The sequence below is a fragment of the Lepisma saccharinum genome, chromosome 12 (genome assembly GCF_977018435.1).
Source record: "Lepisma saccharinum chromosome 12, izLepSacc3.1, whole genome shotgun sequence".
NCBI classification, from domain to species: Eukaryota; Metazoa; Arthropoda; class Insecta; order Zygentoma; family Lepismatidae; genus Lepisma; species Lepisma saccharinum.
In genome coordinates, this window is record NC_139240.1 from 42,514,798 (window position 1) to 42,535,008 (window position 20,211).

General features: G+C 35.7%; 1 protein-coding gene across 4 annotated transcripts in view; it reads left to right on the forward strand.

The window, feature by feature from the left end:
* Positions 1-20,211, forward strand: part of LOC145996031 (PAT complex subunit CCDC47) — a 53,477-nt gene that overhangs the window by 24,752 nt on the left and 8,514 nt on the right. For all 4 annotated transcript variants that reach the window (XM_083132215.1, XM_083132214.1, XM_083132216.1 and 1 more), the window contains exons 6-9: positions 1,934-2,092; positions 4,007-4,197; positions 5,481-5,649; positions 18,043-18,177. In XM_083132215.1, the coding sequence (XP_082988341.1) occupies positions 1,934-2,092; positions 4,007-4,197; positions 5,481-5,649; positions 18,043-18,177 (654 nt within the window). The remainder of the gene's footprint in view (positions 1-1,933; positions 2,093-4,006; positions 4,198-5,480; positions 5,650-18,042; positions 18,178-20,211) is intronic.

The window sequence follows — 20,211 nt, forward strand, 5'->3', positions numbered from 1 at the left end:
ACTTAACACACGCGTATTCCGTTGCTACAAAGAAATACATACAAGGGGAGAACAATTACTACAGATTTGGCTTTTTTCCTAAAACAGATCGACTTCACAACCCACAAAATGGTAATAGGTAATACAAATAATTATCCTTTCCTATAGTACAAAAGAGACGACATCAAATATAAATAACTATCTAGCTGATTAGGAATTAATGTTTTCATCTTGCACTTATCTTTCGACTAGAAGTTTATATCCACTTTGTACACTTATTTTTCAAGGGAGAACCTAACATCATGGAGAAATTAAATATTTTCTTTGAACATTCTCACTTTGTATTCAACTTTTACACACTATCTATCCAACGATATAAAAAAGCAACAATTTTTAATATGTGTTTTAGGATCGCGCAAAATAAAATACAGAATCAATCTCAAAATCGTGGTAAATCACCAAAAATAGTCTGCAGCAGGACTCGAACTCACAACATAAAACTTTACCCCCACTCCAAGCTGCTGCCCTTACCCACTACACCAACATGCCACTTGGGGTTTTGCTTCACGGTAGGATGGATGTCACCCGAATGTGCACACAAATGGTCTGGCGACTATTTCCTTTGTTTTACCTGTTATTGCACACTTTATTTGAATTCTGCCAAACACCACAAGTTTATTTTTACACCAATTTAACTTTTTATTGTGCCTGAGAAACTGTCTGGTGTAGATCGATCTTCCGATGAGGCAGCCATGTTTGTTCGCAAACTATACATTTACCAGTCATCTCGCTGACAACCGGAAAAAGCATGGATCAATTTGTGTCACTTAACCTCCAGTTGAAGAGCTAACCGAAGATTAAAAAAACCAAAATTGCTGTAGTTATTTTCCCAACCCAAAGTAGTCACACATTAAAAATCCTGCCCTTAAAGGGTCAGGGGAATATGACCAGGTAACTCATTTTCTGTCCTGAGGTAGTGGTGTCATTTTGTGCTATGTTGATGCTGTGCTGGACTTTGTTTCATACATTTGACAGTTCCATTCGTCAAAGCACATGTTTTTGTACTTTTTAATTTACTTGCCCAGAAACATAAATTTCACTTTCTGGAATTTGATGAGCATTGACTTACCTGATTTTTACCTCTGACCCTTCATTTGTAATTACTCGAAATATTTAAGTTCAGAGTACCAGCAAATTCCTTATTAAGTGTATACAGATTTCAGCAACAACAATTTGATCAAGTACATTAAATTAACCAATATAATGCGTATGTATTCATTTTATATGTATTTCAAATAGTAGGATATTGATTTTTGAGGCTCATAAGAAATTATATCTAACTGATTGTTTGTGCAGTTATTTTGATTACGAAAGTAAATGTTATATGTATTTAAGTGGAAATTAAATTTAAGTAGGGCTAGAGGATAGCACATTTGAATAACATGTTCTTCACATGGAGTTCTGGAAAAATGTACCTAAGTATCCTCCCTGACTATGTAGTGCTAATGTAGACACCTTGTAAATGAGGGGTCCCAGGTTTGATATCCAGTAGGAGCACATACTGATTTGGATCCCACTTTAAACTGTAGGTCCAGTCCCGATTAGCCTATCTGTGCATGAAGTGGACTTACAACAATAATTAATAATTTACCTAACAATGTGTTTAATCTTTCTGCTTGTAAGTCTCTCAGGCTGTGAGTGAGTTGGTGAGTACGTGAGTACGTTGGAATCTGTAAATTTCTTTCCTGTTTCGTTACATCACTATTACGTATAATGGAGGTGGGGGGGGGGTTAATGTGATTAACTTTGATAATGTACTCACGTACATGATCTCTGGGTATCAATCAGCCAATTTATATCAGAGTTTGTATCACCCGAGAACATCTGCTTGGATTTTGTCACCAGGGAAGATTCAGTTCCTACTTTCATGTTGTATGAAATTGTGTTTTTACAGAGGCAAGACTTGGTTGCAGTAATTGCACAGATGATGCGACCTGCTACCGATCAAATCCATGTCAAAGTAGATATGAACAAAGAAGACATGGATAGTTTCATATTCTGCCTAGCTACGAAGAGGACTGCAGCAAGGCTTGTAAAAGATATGTATGATTTGGTAAGTATCAAATGCAAAGTGGAAGGATTGTTTTAAGATACTAATGTAAGGAGCATGTACAATGGGTAGTCAAAAAGTTCCCAGAATTCCCCTGCAGACAGAATGCGAAATAAGGTAGAGCATGCATGCATTGTCGTGGTGAGAAGCTTAGCATGTCTGCTTGCAGTTGCAATAGGGCTGGACAAGTTCTGGCGTGCAATCTCCTCACTGTTCCATTTCAGGTACACATGAGTGTTGGTCATTCAGTGTAATGTCACAATTCAAATGTCATGCGAACATCAAGTTCATGTGTAAATTGGGAAAATCTGCTTTAGAAACACTATTTGCTCTGTAGCACATTTACAGTGATACTGCACTAAGAAACCTGCAGTTCACAACTTGTTTTCCCAGTTTGAGAATGGGTAATGGCCGAATCATACGGACTGGATTGGCTACCAGGCGAGAAATGATGGCTGCTGGGCTGGCTTCTAGACTGGTTTTGATGAGTGTTCTAATTGCAACTGCTGGCTTTCTCTCTGGAACAGACAATCAGAGCGAAAGTCTGGTATATTAAGGTAATCTGTGAGTTTGGCAAAGAAAATATTTTTCTCTCTGTGGTTTCCAAGTGTTGGTTGTTTTTCTTTGGCTGCTCGATGAAAGAAAAACGGAGATGAGGTGCATCCGTGTTCATTAATATTTAGGAATTTATCTAAAGTGATGAGATTTTTGCATGACAGATGTGATGAGCTGATATTGAAAATTCTTATTATTACAAATGCATTAAATGTTTGACATATTTAGTTCAATCTTGCCAATATCATGTTTGAACATACATGTTCTCAACATTCTTACCTGGGAGCAGATGTATTTTTTTTTCCATCTATCATCTCCTAGTTCATCAGGGTGATAAATTTGGAAGAAACAGCTGATCACTGTTTTGGAAATTGGTGATTTATTTTTAGTTTTGAATGCCTAAGAGTGAAGAGGGGGTTGGAGTTATGGCCCAATTTTTTAGTGTCATTGTAAGATACAACTATGTTAGTGTCGTGAGAGAGTTCATTACTTAATTTTACATGTCAAGAGGTAATAGTTGTAATTTACAATTGTGCTAATTATGATGTATATTAATTTTGGCAACTCCTTGTTAATTTTAGATTTCAGTTCCTTAATGTTAGGTGTCTTATGTAAGGATGATCACCTTTCTAGACTTCAAAGGGGACAAACATAATTTACTCTTACTTAAGTGACAAATCTAGGTAAGATGTGATCGCGTAGATGCCAAGGTTGGCGAAAGAAGTGAGGATGGCCAAACAAATCATTTGTAGACCAGATTAAGCAAAATAGACACTTAATCTCAAAATAGGCAATGTAAAAATGCCTTATCAATCTTGAAACAACATGAAACAAATTTCAGACGTTAAAGTCTTGAAAGTTCCAACGATGATGATGGCAGTGGCCACTGAAATTAATAGAACAGACAAGAAGAACAGTTTCGTGGATAAAGTGAGTACTAGTTTCTCCGTATTTAAAGTACATTAGAGATAGCCACAAACTCCGGATAACGGATTTCCAGATTTCAAATTATCCGATATCCATTTTGGATGCAATGGATTATCTGAATATCTGGAGAATATGGATATGATAATTTGGATATCTGCATAGAACAGATTTGATGAAGGATTAGTAGAGAATCCGTACAATGAAATACAAAAATGACGAATTAAAGAATATGTGGATAGCCAATAAAATGAATAAACAATAAAACTGTCCAGTTAAAGCACACATTCGGATATCCAGATATTTAAAATCCAGATAGAAAATTATCCAATATGTGGATTTGGCCATCCCTAGGCTATATGTTAATGCAAAGGAAGTGAATAAGGTGAATGGGCAACTATCCACACCCTACTCATACCTTAATTATTTTTTTTCCAGAGTATGTATTGCCCTGAGAAGAAGGCTGCAGAGAAGTTTGGTCTTCCTTCAAGCTTTAGCTTACATAGTGAAATTCTGGAAGCATCGTCAGCCATATTGGATTCCAAGGTGGCTACGATTCTTAATAAATATGCAGATTATGTGGACTACATCCACTTCTCTGATCAGTTTTCTGGAGCCAAACAACCTGAGTAAGTATGCAACAACTTGAAGCATGTTAACTGTAGGTAACCACTCCAACTTTGGGGAGGGTGTGAAAATGAATGTTTTCAGTTTAGTATCGTTTTGTGTTGACCACATCAAAAATATTAAGAATGTGCAGGATCACGAAAAGTCAGTATCAGAATCGGGGAAAAAATATAATTCTGTCCTGATCCCAAACAAGTCAGGAAATTCCAAATGGTTGTGTTTAAATGTGGTTTATTCTAAATAGTCATGTTTAAAAGTGGTTAATTCTCGATGTTTTCTTCACTTACACATCTGAACTTTTATGGAAGTAGCTCGTTTTATTCCAGTAATGCAAAGGCAATCACTTGAGGGGGAAATAGTATGTAGTATGCAAGTTTTTCACTAATTTGCGCAGTTATGAAGACTGGGAATTCCAAATGATTGCATTTAAAAATGTTTAATTCTGGATTTTTCCTACACATTAATGCCTGAAATTTGAAAGTACCAATTTTATATCCAGTAATGCAAAAATGAAGAATTTGATATTTTTCATATCGGGAAAAATGGGATTTTAAAAATTCACCATCCCATCCAAAAATTTTCATCCTGTATGCCCTAAAATATACATGGTGCAATCCAGAGGTAGAGAAATACAGGACACTTGGTTGCCATGGTACCTGAAAATTTTAACCTGCAACCTGAATTTTCCAATTCAGTTCTATTTCAAGTTTGCTTCTTGAAATTCCCATTACCTTTTTTAAAATTATGAGAACAGTATGTGTTTTTTAATCTTGTGTGTTCTCTGTATCATGCATATTATTAGATCAGAAATGGTAAACATTCAATTTTAAATTTTTGCTCTGCTTCTTGCCGAATTTTAAAATTTGCAGCAATTTGAAGAGTCAGTGATATATTAAAATGTATTGCATAGTTATTCATGCTGTTACCAGTAGAACCGCATAGCTTTATCTTTGTTGGATTCATGCTCTCTTAGACTGTATTTGCAAAATAAGAATAAGAATAAGAATAATAAGAAATCCTAAGAAAAAATGCTTGCACCTGAATTGCTTTTAGTGGTTCTTCTCCTGGTGCAATTGCAGAATAGTTAAACATTGTTGATACCATAACCAAAGAATTAAAAATACACTAGCCACAGTTCATTTGCACACATTTCAATGAAGAAAACTGAATAAATTGTGCTTATCAGATTTTTGGTCTGAAATAATAGAAGTTTTTCCTGAAAAACCTGGATTCAAACTTTAATTTTGTAGCTGTATCCCTGAGTTTTTTTTCTTTCTTCCTTCAGAGAAACCAGTCCAACGAAGCTTCCAGACTCGAAAAAGGTGCTTTTGTTTGGATTCAATGTGCCTGTGAAAGGAAGGCCTATTTTTGAAGCAATGGACTCAATACGACCACTGATGCACTTAGTGTTCCATTGTATGGAGAAGGTGAAGAGGTTTAGGCTGGGTAAAGAGGTAAGTTTGTGGACATAGTTGTAGTATTAAGAGAATAAGGCCATTCCCATGGTGGAAAGCCTAACAGGTGGATGCACGTGCGTGGCTCTCAACAGTACTTCACAATATAAAAGACGTTAAAAAAATTTTAACGTTAAGAACTGTACTTACGTATGCGAGTATGTTGAACCTATTTTCCTTTCTTTACAACTACGTTTCGGAGACTAACTATCCCCTTGTTCAGGTTCGTATAAAAAACTAGGTACTTAACATAGTACCACGTTGAAATGTAATAAAAGGATTGTGGACAAGGGTTGGTGTGGATTCATTTAAGATATTATATCCCCTCCCCAGATGTATTTTAAAAAGCACGTCGTTCACTAAAAACTTGCACAATTAACCTATTCTCATGTTAAAAACGTTAAAAAACTTTAAAAAACCTGTGTGTATCACTATATAAAACTTGCAGGTACAGCCTTTCCTGCTCAACTTTGCTTCCTAATCTACATGAAGGTCTCTCTTCACGAACGCTTTCCTCCCCCCTTTTATTTTCTTATTTCCCCTTGTCGCGTCACAAATCCAACATAAATTCTCGTTCTTCTCGAGTGGCTTGGATAACTTCCGGAGTGACGTGGAAACCGATATTGGGTGCAGTCTTGCAACTTTATCCCATTTTTGGACTTCACAGCTCTGACGTCTAATGTTTCTTGGATTTCTATGACACACTATCACCATTAATCTGCAATGACACGTGAATGGGTAAAAGTGACCCAAAAGATTTTGAAATATTTCTTTCATCTTTACCAATGAGTGTACCTAAGGCGATCCTTCTCATTACCTTTCCAGTAAACACTTTCAAATGTCATGACCTTGAATCAGCTATGAGGCTTCATTAGTTCCCCTCACAGGGCCGTAGAAACATCTACGTAAATTTCACCCACACGTGTGCTCCTGCGTTTTTTATCAATTGTGAAATACAATAAAGATGTTTAATATTAATACAATTAGTTTAACTAAAAAAGGTATTATTAATCAAATGCTTTAATGTAGCTGTCCAGGAAGTTAGGTGGCCAGGAGAAGGCAACCTAAAGTAAACTTGATAAAAGATAAAGACGGTGATTTACTAGCTGACCCAAGCGATATTCTAAAGAGATAGAAGAACTACTTTAATGACCTTTTAAATGTCCAAGTACGAGATAAATCAGAAGTAAATGAAGTCCACACAGCAGAACCTTTAGTTCCAGAACCTAACTTGACTGAAGTTAAAGATGCTATTAAAAGGCTAAAGAGTAACAAAGCACCTGGCATTGATTTAATACCAGCTGAGTTAATTAAATATGGTGGAAATTCATTAATATGTCAATTTCATAAATAAATTTGTTTAATTTGGAATAAAGTAGAAATCCCTCAACAGTGGAAAGAATCCATAATTGTTCCTGTGTTTAAAAAAGTGATAAAATGAACTGCAATAATTACCGTGGAATTTCTCTACTCTCAACAACATATAAAATATTATCTAACATTCTTTTAACAAGACTAACACCATATGCTAATGAAATTATAGGTGATTATCAATGTGGATTTAAACGCAACAGATCAACTACAGATCAAATTTTTCACATCAGACAGACACTTGAAAAAAAGTGGGAATATAATCAAAATGTCCATCAGCTATTCATTGATTTCAAAAAAGCATATGATTCGGTCAAAAGAGATAAATTATATAATATATTAGTAGAGTTTGGAATACCTAAGAAGCTTGTTAGTATGATAAAAATATGCACCCGTGAAACAGAAAGTAAAATTCGTGTGGGTATTAATATGTCTGACAAATTTACAATTCATGATGGGTTAAAACAAGGAGATGCATTATCTCCATTGCTCTTTAATTTTGCCTTAGAATATGCTGTTAGGAAGGTAAAAGAAACTAACGAAGGACTAAAATTAAATGGTGTGACTCAGTTGTTAGCATATGCAGATGATGTAGACTTACTGGGGAATGATGTGAATACAATTAAGAATAATGCTAAAATATTTTTCAAAACTGCTAAAGAGATAGGTTTGGAAGTTAAAGGTTTGGAAGTTAACAAAGAGAAAACTAAATATATGCTTACAGGCCGAAACCAAGTGTTAGGTAATAATCAAAATCTAATTATTGATAACAAGTCGTTTGAACCAGTTTCCAAATTCAAATACTTAGGAGTAATATTAACAAATGAAAATGATATTAAAGAGGAAATAAAAAGTAGGCTTAATTCAGGAAATGCATGTTACTTCTCTCTTCATAAACTTTTGTCTTCTCGTTTAATATCTAAGAAACTAAAAGTTAAAATATGCAAAACCGTAATTTTGCCTGTAGTATTATATGGATGTGAAACTTGGTCCCTTACATTGAAAGAGGAACATAAATTGAGAGTATTTGAAAATAAGATCCTTAGGAAAATCTTTGGACCTAAAAGGGATGAGGAGACAGGTGAGTGGAGAAGGTTACATAATTTAGAACTACATAATTTGTATTCATGTCCAGATATTATTAGAATAATTAAATCAAGAAGACTTAGGTGGGCAGGCCATGTGGCACGAATGGGAGAGGAAAGAGGAGTTTACAGGATTCTTGTTGGGAAACCTGATGGTAAGAGACCTGTAGGAAGGCCAAGACGAAGATGGAGGGACAACGTTGAGATGAACCTAAGGGAAATCGGTAGGGATGGAAAAGAGTATATAGAACTTGCTCAAGATAGGGACAGATGGAAGGTCTGTGTTGCTGCAGCCATGAACCTTCGGGTTTAAGAAGGCTAGAGAGTTAGTTAGTTATGCTTTAATGTAATTATAACTCAGATTTACGAAGTAATTTTGCTTCTGGGTAATATTTACACAGCCGAGTGTTTGGGGAAAATTTTAGAGAGGGTGTTGATGAAGGTTTTAGGTGGTATTAGGGGTTGTTGGGGACGTTTGAATAAAATTTTTGTTACACTGCGCTATTTCTATATGTATTAAGCATCAGCTGATAGCAAAATCGAAGAAGTGGTTCCAGGTTTGATCCCAGAATTGATGGAATATTGTGAAGACGATTGAAAAAAACACTTTCAATTCAAAGACCCCGGTCTAGAAATTGTAGCCCCATCCTTAAATTAAAAAAAACATTAATAATTATTTTTGCATGTATGACCGCCTACCTATTCTCGTAGCACTCCTCGCAACTTGAGAATCGCAGGGGACCAACTTCCTTACTTGGATTTTTACCTTTCAGGCTTAAACCACATACGCTAACTCATGAAAAATGTCAAAAACAAGTCTGGTGTTAGTAAATTCAGATTTTTATTAATTTTTACATGCAAACATGCTTGAAATTTGTTAGAAAACAATCCGATTAACATGCATCGCATAAACTTACAACCACCGCTTCCATTAAGCTAAGCCACAGAATATCTCCACCCTCCTATTCCTCTATTTTATACAATGAGATTGCCAATATGACTTTTCTTTGCAGTGCTGTCAAAGTTATAATTTGTACAGCGTGATTGCCATTGTAGTTTTTTACACATTGCTGGCAAAGTTGTAATTTGTACAGCGTGATTATTTTTATATACAACATTTTCAACTAGAGAACTTATGATCTGTCATAAATTCCCCGGGGTTGGGAAATTTGACTTTCTTACTGAAAATCAAGAAGAAATGTCAAATACTTCATGCACTACTAAAATTATGACATTGTTTACATGCAAGAAGTTAGTTACAAAACAAACACCACATAAACAAAGATATAACATGTAAGATTATGACAAAATATCAGATTCATATATTAAATAACTTAACATGCATAAACACAAAACAGAATACACATGTGTACAGTGTGTATGCATAATCGCAGAACCAAATTTGTACAATTTTCAAGAATAAACACAAAACAACACATGTGCAGTTTACATGCATCAGTAAAAAAAAAAAGAAAACACATCATGTACAATTTGCATGCAGAGATAAAATCATAACATATGCATCTCGCATGCATACATTCATAACATGCAATAGACAACATGTATGCACAAACTCCACATATCACAAATATGGTACCACTATAATTTACAATTTGTTATCATGCTCTTAATAAATATAGTTAGACAGCATCATGCAACTGCTCTAAACCTAACTCATGAAGTTGCAAATCGTTACGCATGCTTAAAAGTTTGTTTATCCAAAGTTTTTGTTTGTCCAATGAACAATGCCAAGCTTTGATATTTTTTAAGGAAATATTTGCAATGTCTTTTCCAGTATTGCAGCATATGGCTTTCACTGTGTTATCATCATGAATTTGCATACAAACAAAAGGACCTTGGTATAAATTACAATATTTTTTTATAATGCAAGTGATAATGTCACTTTGAGGATGCAGTTTTATGAAGATCAGATCGCCTTGCTTTACTGGATTTTTTGTTGCTTGTTTTTCATGCTCTTTTATAATATGTTTTTGTCTCTTATTGAAACTACATGTTTCTGCCATAAGCAGCTTATTTTTCCACATCTCTACATCAGGAATGCGATCCGTTAGTATTTTTTTACAGATATTTTGAGGTTCAATATTTAGCCTGAGTTCTATAGGAGCATAACCTGTACTGGAACAAATTGAATTATTTAACAGATGTAAAATGGCAGCAACATGGCTAGACCATTGCTTATGTTTACCATTGCAAAATATACGCATCAATCTATTTATTTCCTGGTGATATCTCTCCACTAAGTTAGCACTTGGATGATAACTGGGTATGTAAAAAATTTTTACATTGAGAGCATGCATACCTTTTGTAAAATGTCCTGCACGAAATTGTGGACCATTGTCACATATAATGATTGTTGGTATTCCCAAATGGATGAAGTAAGAATGTGTTAGTTTTCTAGTTACGATGGAAGCTGTACTATTGCCAATAGGATATGCCACAAGATAACGGCTAGCAGAATCTAATACTGTTAGTAAATATTTTTCATCTTTGGAGGAACGTATGAATGGACCTTGTAAATCAATAAATAATATTTCACCTGGTTTTGAGGGTTTGTGCATGATTTCCAGATACTTAGGAGGATGTTTATCTGGTTTATTTTTCATGCAAATTTCACAATCAGTGATGTAAGACTTTGTGTCTCTTTTCATATGAGGCCAGTAAAATATTTGGTAAATTTTACCGAGTGTCTTGTCTGTACCAAAATGACCACCTTCATCATGATACTTGTGCAGTACAAGATTTACTAATGATTGAGGCACGCATATTCTTATCCGGTTTGGATTGTGAAAATCTTTGATTGTAAGTAGATCATTGTGAATAAGGTATACATTTTTCCAGTTTCAATGTTTGCTCTGGTGTGAACTTTCACAACCAGCGAGAACAGATTTAACACCACTGCAATACGGATCACTATTTTGTTCATTAACAAAATTGTTTTTATCACATATTAATGACTCATCAAGATACTCAAAGTTATTCATGAATATGAGTTCATTATTATGGTCATTAAAAGATCGGCTCAACAGGTCTGCCAAGAGGTTTTCTTTACCTCTACAATACTCGACATGGAATGAGTACTGTTGTATTTGAATAAACCATCTAGTCAGCCTATTGTTCCAAGTGTGTGCAGATTCTAGCCACGTGAGGGATTTATGATCTGTGATAACAGTAAATTTTCTACCTAACAACAGTGATTTAAATTTGTCCAGTGTAAAGAGTATTGCTAACACTTCTACTTCAGTGGACGTATATGATTTCTCAAAAGGTTTCAAAATCCTTGACACGAATCCAATCGGACGCATGTTGTTGTCTACCAGTTGAAAACAATATCCTGCAATGCCTCTATTTGATCCGTCAGTTTGAACAAAGAATGGTTTGTTCAAATCTGGATGGTAAAGCATTGTTTCTGCAATAATGGACAGTTTCAACAACTCAAAGGAGCATTGTGCACTGTCATCCCATTCCCACTTTTTGCCTTTTTTCAACTGGTACAAGGGATGTGCCATGATGGCATAATCTTTAACATATTTTGATAGCCAATTGAAACTTCCCAAGACTTTCTGCAGTTGCTTGATATTGCAAGGGACAGGTAAGTCTTTTATGGCTTGAACATACTTGGGAGATTTCTCATAACCCTGTGCAATGGTAGAATGCCCTAAAAATTCCACCTTGACTTGACAAAACCTACATTTGTCCAGTCTCAGTGTCATGTTGGCATCTTGTAACTTGTCAAAAATAAGTCTTAAATGAAAAAGATGTTGTTCGAAAGACATGCTTTTGACAATTACGTCGTCTACATAACATACTGTAAAAGATTCCGTACCTTCCAAGGTTCGTGTCAGAGCATTAATGAATGCAGACGTTCCATTGATTGATCCGAACACTACCCTTGTGAACTGGTAAAGTTTTCCCTGAAAACTGAAAGCAGTATACTTTCTTGCTTTGGGGTGTAAGGGGACCTGCCAGAAAGCATTAACCAAATCTAGGGAGGACAAACATTGACATCCATGGAAACTCATTAAGAGTTCATTTATGTTCATAGGATGTAATTGCTCAAGCTTGACATGTTTGTTGATATTTCTTTGATCTAAGCAGAGACGAATGCCTCCTCCGGGCTTGACTACAACTAGGAGAGGACATAGGTACTCTGATTCAGAATATTCAATAATGCCTAAGTTGAACATTTGTTCTATTTGCCTGCCAACTTCATCCCTATATGCTAATGGTATTGGATAGTTTTTGTTAACTATTGGTGTGGAAGTATCCAGTTCTATTGTGTGTGTATACTTGTTACAGAGACCTGGTAATTCAGAAAACAATGTTTTATATTGTTTTAACAACTGAACTAAAGCTATCCTTTGTGACTCATTTAAATGTTCACACTCTTTAACCCTTCTCCACAAGTCTTCATCAGAAGGATGAGAGGATGACCGTGGGGATATGTTAGATACAGAAGGTCTGAAATCTAACTCTTCTTCCGGACAACTTTCATTTGAGACAGCGATAAATTTGGAGAATTTGCTTCCTTCGCTCGATTCCAAGAGTAAGCCTCGCTGGACAAAGTCTAAAGTACTATCAATATTGTATAGGACATCTAAACCGAGAATAATGTCTACTTTTAAATGTCTGACTACCAGGAATTTAATGTAAAAGGAAAGTCCACAAATTTCCACGTTCAAATTAGTGGAACCTATTAGCTTGTCTTTCCTTTTCCCTGTATAGTCTACTAATTTTATACCTGTAACTGGCAATAGCCGTGGTTTAGAAGCCAGAGTACAAATAGACTTCCACAGGGTTTCCGAGAGAACACTGACCTCAGCACCACTATCGAGTAAAGAAGTATATTCCTTATTGTTTATTCTTACTTTTATGTGAGCAGAAGGTTTACGCTTGCTATTAGTATTTATGGGTTGCTTACAATTTCTGATTTCTGCACTGCAATCTATTTCATCACATTCACTTAAGTTTATAAAATGAATAGCAGGATTTATCGCATCACTCACATCACCTGCTTTTTGACATGAGCTCGTAACTAGTTTAACGAGTTAAACTGGTGTATGTCTGCCTGGACTGTGATTTCATTTTGATTGACATCATTGAACAGACCTTTTTGTTTCAAGAAATCAAAAACTACATTCATCCCAGACTTTGACCAATGAATTAAATCAATTCGGCGATTCCTTGGATTTCCTAAGTGTTTTTCAAATAGATCTAGTTTTATACTAGAATCTGCATTCAAAAACAGATCACTAATATTCACTACAATGAGATTCTCATCATTCCCTAACTCCATTAGAAAATTATTCCACTGACTCCACTTACTCCACAAATCAGGATTGTCAGCAGTTAATAACTTTGGGATTGGTGGTAATGTGAGTAATATTAATTGATTCGTTAAAGGTAATAACTTGTGTATTAAACCTTTGAGGTCACTTTTCATTTTGTGTAGCTCTGTATATCTCAAAAAATCATTGGTGCCAATAAGCAACATCACTTTTTTACCAACTTTGGTATCTGGATGGATTTTTTGGGATAGGTTGGAAATAGTTTGGCCACTAGTACATAACCCTATGTTCAGTTTACCTAGTGAATCATATGAAACAGTGTAGTTTGCCAAGGTTTCTGCTATGCGGATCATCATGGAATCACCTAGCAAATGAACATTATTGTACAAGGGTTCAATGGCCTGTGCTTCGGTATTTGTTTTCACTGAATTGTAAAATTTTTTGTCTGTGTGATTAAGATTACTAGAGTTGGGTTGTTGCAAAGGAGGATTAGCAGGTACACTCATGACACCTCCCTCTCGACATGAGCGACTTACTCGTTTCCCGAAAAAGTAGACTTATTAGCATTGGTGACTACATTTCTTTTCGAGTTACGCTGTGTGCTGGAATGATCAACAACCTCGCACTTGAATTTGTCACCTCTGTCTTTAGACTGATCAGTACATTTAGTTTGAATAACTGCTATGTTTCTATTATTATCAAAGTTTTTAGTTCTACTGTTAAATACTGCCTGTGGCCTTTCACATAATGAAGTTTTGCTAAGGGCTTCGGAATTTTCTATTACCGTGATGGCTTCACTCAGCTCGGTAACAGGTTTCATAATGAAAATTTCCTTGATTTTGAAAGGCATCAAAGTAGCAATTTGAGCTAGCCTTTGTGCTTCGTCAGTGTTAGGTTGAACAATCTGCAAAATTTTCCATTGGTCCATGAAGAATGTTAGCAGTGACCCATGAACAGACTTTTGATACTGGGAATTCAAGATTTTGGTGAGCATCGTTGTTTTCCAATTAGAATTTTGATAATGATTCAGAAACTGAATTTTGAAAGATTGGTAATCTGAAAATTTTTGCTTTGAGATCTTGTACCATTGCTTAGCATCTTTTGTTAGCAGCGTTGGTACATAAGTCATAAAATCTGTTTCTGCTATTTGAAATAACTCGAAATTCTCTTCGACATCATCTAAGAATTCAGATGGGATTAGTTCACTAGAAACTCCAGAGAATTTCGGAAACCTATTTAATTGATCTGACTTTAAGTAATTTCTTTTAGTAACATGTGAGGAAACTTGATTTTCTTTGCACCTAGAAACACTCTTACTTGTTCCATTAGGGAAAAGTGTTGTTACACTATCATTATTATTCACATTGGCTAAGGGAGACCTTTTCCTAGACCTATTCTTTTTTCTACTCTTAAGCCTAGATGAATGACAGCTATTTGTGCTGGGAGAACTATCTGAATCACTTTCCCGAAACCTGTGTAACATGGTAGTAGTTGAATTCTGTAGAACTTTAACTTGTTGAGCTATGCCTGACAAAACGGGCAACACTGTATTGTTCACAATACCCACTAAATGTTCTACCTCATGGGAAACATTACCATTTTGTAATTCACTAGTTTCGATGGGAATATTTTCACTTGTGTGGGATTTACCAGCAATAAAATTAAACCATTCTTCAGCTTCTGATGGCCCTTCAGTAGATTCCTGGTGATCTACAGGTGAAAATGCAGGCTTCTTTTTGACAGACTCTGGTACTTGTACTTGACGATGACACCATACAGTCTTGGCTTGATTGTTTTCTATTCTTTCTTCCAGTTCAAAAAGTTTGTTTTTCACAACCACCAGTTCCTGACGCAATTCATCCTTTTCTTCTATCAATTTTCTCACTTCCATGTCAACTTTCTGGGTTTCACTCCTAACCTTCTCATTCCTAGAAATGCATTCTTGCCTGTATAGGGACACATCTTTCTGCATGACATTCAGTCGGATGTTCAGATCAGCTCTTATATTTTTTTCTAGATTCTTTAGATCACTCTTAAATCCTTCTTTCACTTGTCCTAACTCCTGTTTAAGTTCCTCTTGTGACTTCGAGATAGCTCGCAATTCAGTCAATATTTGCTCCATATTTCTTATTTTTCACGTAAAACCACTTAAATTCACTTTGCACCAAACAAGAACTAGTTGAACACTATCACAATCGTGGAATCACATATTTCGTTTTTGCAAACTAGTTGCGATGATAATGTAAAATATTTCACATTATAATCTTTAGACAAATAATCTTTGAGACAGCGTACTGAGTCTCATAAAATCTTTTACGACCGCCTACCTATTCTCGTAGCACTCCTCGCAACTTGAGAATCGCAGGGGACCAACTTACTTACTTGGATTTTTACCTTTCAGGCTTAAACCACATACGCTAACTCATGAAAAATGTCAAAAACAAGTCTGGTGTTAGTAAATTCAGATTTTTATTAATTTTTACATGCAAACATGCTTGAAATTTGTTAGAAAACAATCCGATTAACATGCATCGCATAAACTTACAACCACCGCTTCCATTAAGCTAAACCACAGAATATCTCCACCCTCCTATTCCTCTATTTTATACAATGCGATTGCCAATATGACTTTTCTTTGCAGCGCTGTCAAAGTTATAATTTGTACAGCGTGATTGCCATTGTAGTTTTTTTACACATTGCTGGCAAAGTTGTAATTTGTACAGCGTGATTATTTTTATATACAACATTTTCAACTAGAAAACTTATGATCTGTCATACATGAAACTTAAATTTTGATGTTTCTGCAGTTTTTGATGCTTGACTACCTAGATGTTTGTAGGGAGTACATAAATTCTGATATCAATATTTATTAACGATTATTTGCTGATTTCTAAAAGAAATTGACAATAGAAAATCTAGTGCAAATTTGATCACTTATTAACTGCATAACACTCACTCTATTGAGTTAAGAATACTTTTAACAACAATTGATAATCACAAATTTCATTGTAAGAGATGGTTTCAAGTGCAACCGAAACAATATTATGTATTACAAATATCTGTCAACATTATAAATTTAATGTGATTAGTCTAGTTGAAATAATAAATCTTGAACATATTCTCTCGGGCTATCGACCAGGTGAGTTGTGGAAATGATTCCAAGCTTTCGAGAGCTAACATCACTCTCATCTTCAGGGTAGAAGTGCAGTTCTGAGCGTCAACCCCGTGTATATACGTTCGTGGAGGGGGGATCCCGGTGAAGATGGTGGACCAATCGAGTGGCGTGTCTGCAACGTGTGCGTTTCTGGTTAACTAACGATAACCAGGCTGGGTCCAGTTCGAGCCCCGTGTCGCGATTGTCTTTTTCTTCATAAATGGCTATTGCTTCCTTTATAATACGGTCTCAGTAGTTTGAAGTTTTGGCTATTATTTCTGTGTTGCTGAAATCTGGTCTATGTCCCTCGTTCATTGAATGTTCTGCTAGTCCCGACTTTTCAGGGTGGAAATACTTGATGGAGCTTTGATGTTCTTTACAGCGCTGTCATATTGTCCTACCCGTTTGCCCAATGTATTCTTTCCCACATTTGCAGGTAATGCAGTAGACTGCCGGTGTTTTGAGTCCTAACTCATCCTTGGAGTTGCGTAGTAGGCTTCTGATGTTCGGAGGTGGTTTGTGAATGGTTTTATGTTATGTTTCTTTAGAATTCGGCTGATAACTCCGGAGAGATTTCCGGTGTAAGGAAGGATGGCTATCTTCTGGTCAGCTTTGTCCGTGTCTCCTGGTGTGTTCGGATTCCCCGATGTGTGTGGATTCCCCAGCGTGTCTGGATTCCCTGGCATGTCTGAATTCCCCAGCAAGTCTGGATTCCCCGATGTGTTCAGATTCCCTGGTGTGCTGGTCTTCTTGGACAGTACTCGTTATAATGTCATGTTGATGTGTTCCGAGTACCAGTTCTATTTGAAAGCTGTGCGAAGATGTTGTATTTCTTCTGATAGATGCTCCGCGTCACTGGTGGAGATGGCCCGGTGAAATATAGTAGAGAGAACTATCTAAACTTGTCATTTGGATAAAAATTCAAGTATTATACATAATGAAGTTAGAAGGTAGATTGTACTTTATTCCTTTATTTTAACTTTTTGGTTTCCTTTTGTTTTCTATTGTGCCCAACCATAATACCAAAAAGCAATTAATTTCTCCTTTAACTGTAAAATTTCCCCCTTGTCTCCACTATAATATTCAAAGGTCAATTACCTTCTCTCCTTATGTGAAATAATTTATGTTTCATCATTTGAAAATTCACAGAAATAAAAATACATTTCTTATTAAGTAAAGAGGCAGCGTTTTATCTGTCCCACCCGTGACACAAAATTGTTCACTTGCAGCTATAAATCAGGGAAAGTATTCTAAGTATAGTTACGTTTAATCAACAGTGTTTATTTTCACAATTCATTGCACAGAAACTGTAAGATAAATTTTGCTCAACTATCAGTTGAATAGTTACTTTAATATAAAAAATATAGTTGTGTGTCCCACCCAGTGAATTTTTCTGTTTAGTGCCCTTGTATCTTGAAGTTGTGACTGTGATGCTGGGATATCAGTAGAAAATGTTACATACTATTCTCATTTTCAGGCTAAAAGCAAAGCTGACAAGAACCGCCTGCGTGTAGAAGAAGCATTCTTGAAGACCACACATGCGGCACGGGCAGAAGCAGCAGCTGCTCGCCGGGAAGAGAAGAAAAGGCAAGAGAAGGAGAAGATTATGCAGGTATGTGTCAAAAGTGCAGCTGGACCGATACAAAGGCTTGAAAATTGTAACGATTGAAAGTTTTTCAAAATATTGATTAATACAAGGCACGTCCAGAAAGTAAGTTCCGTTTGGTAATAAAATTAAATTGTGTGCAGATACAGAAAAGTTATTTATTGCACAAAATTCTACAACTCTTAAACTACTTTTCCACATAACTGCCGAAATTTTGCAGGCATTTGTCATAGCGTGGCACAAGTTTTTGTATACCTTCTTCATAGAAATTTGCCGCCTGTGTCTTCAACCAGTTTGGAAACAGTTTCTTTCAGCTCGTCGTCATTGTTGAAGTGTTGACCGCCAAGGAAAGACTTGAGATGTAAGAACAGATGAAAGTCGCTAGGAGCGAGGTCAGGGCTGTACGGAGGATGGTCAAACATGTCCCAGCCAAATCCCTGTAGGAGGTTTTTCGTCACATTTGCAGTGTGTGGTCGTGCGTTGTCGTGAAGAAAAACAACACCTTTTGACAGCAATCCTCGACGCTTATTATGTATTGCGCAATAATAATAATACAGAATAATACAGAATAAGCATCGAGGATTGCTGTCAAAAGGTGTTGTTTTTCTTCACGACAACGCACGACCACACACTGCAAATGTAACGAAAAACCTCCTACAGGGATTTGGCTGGGACGTGTTTGACCATCCTCCGTACAGCCCTGACCTCGCTCCTAGCGACTTTCATCTGTTCTTACATCTCAAGTCTTTCCTTGGCGGTCAACACTTCAACAATGACGACGAGCTGAAAGAAACTGTTTCCAAACTGGTTGAAGACAAGGCGGCAAATTTCTATGAAGAAGGTATACAAAAACTTGTGCCACGCTATGACAAATGCCTGCAAAATTTCGGCAGTTATGTGGAAAAGTAGTTTAAGAGTTGTAGAATTTTGTGCAATAAATAACTTTTCTGTATCTGTACACAATTTAATTTTATTACCAAACGGAACTTACTTTCTGGACGTGCCTTGTATTAGGACTGATGCCAATGCCATGCCACTTTCATGTACTCTTAAAAACCTGAAAATTATGCCAAATTCAGCATTTCTTATTGGGTTATTCCATGTCCAATTAACCAAGGTCTGAACCTTTACATCTCAGAAATTGATAATTTTTGGTGCAGTGCTAGTACCAATAAAGTTGACGAAAACTGACAAATTTCAGATTTTTCTGCTCTTAGTTGACTTTCAAAAAAGTAAAAATCCCAAAATTTGACATTATTTTGAAATATTTAAACAGCTGTAGATCAAAAACTATTTGACATAGAGAGCTCAAATTGGTGTCATTCTCTTCTGATTTTAATGAGCTTTAATTTGAAATGCAAGATGACCATGGTATTTCAATTTCGTAATTTTTAAGAAACTAAAAAAAAAAAAAAAATTAAAATCTCAAAAACATTTTTTTTTTAAAAAAAATATGTTTCGAAGACATGAATTGACTATTTGTGTGCAAAATTTCATAATGGGTCAGCAATGGGTTCCTATGAAAATTATTTTTTTGTATTGTATTGTGTGTGAAATTTGCTAAATTTGTTGACTTTCATGTTAAAACCATAACTTAAGTTGAGTATGTCAAATTTTGGGATTTTTACTTTTTTGAAAGTCAATAACTCAAAAACTAATAGCCGGAAAAATCTGAAAATTGGCAGTTTTTGTCCTCTTGATAGGTACAACGTATAAACAAAAAAAATCTAAAGAATCTGAATCTTAAAGGTTCAAAAATAATTTTAATCTGTTGATTTGACATGAAATGAGCCTATTTTTTTGCACCAGTTTTGTTTGGTTACGGGTTAAACATATCATGAAGTAACTTTAAAGTTTTGTAGGGAAACTCGACAAGTTTTTTGACACATTACATTATGTCCCCCTTTGTGATTCTGCAAACATCAACTCCATAATCAAGTTCTTCCCAAACGCAATGCAGCATGTCCTTATCAATTTGATCAAAAACACTGATGATGCGAGCCCGCAGTTCTAGATCACTCACACTAAATGATTTCTATA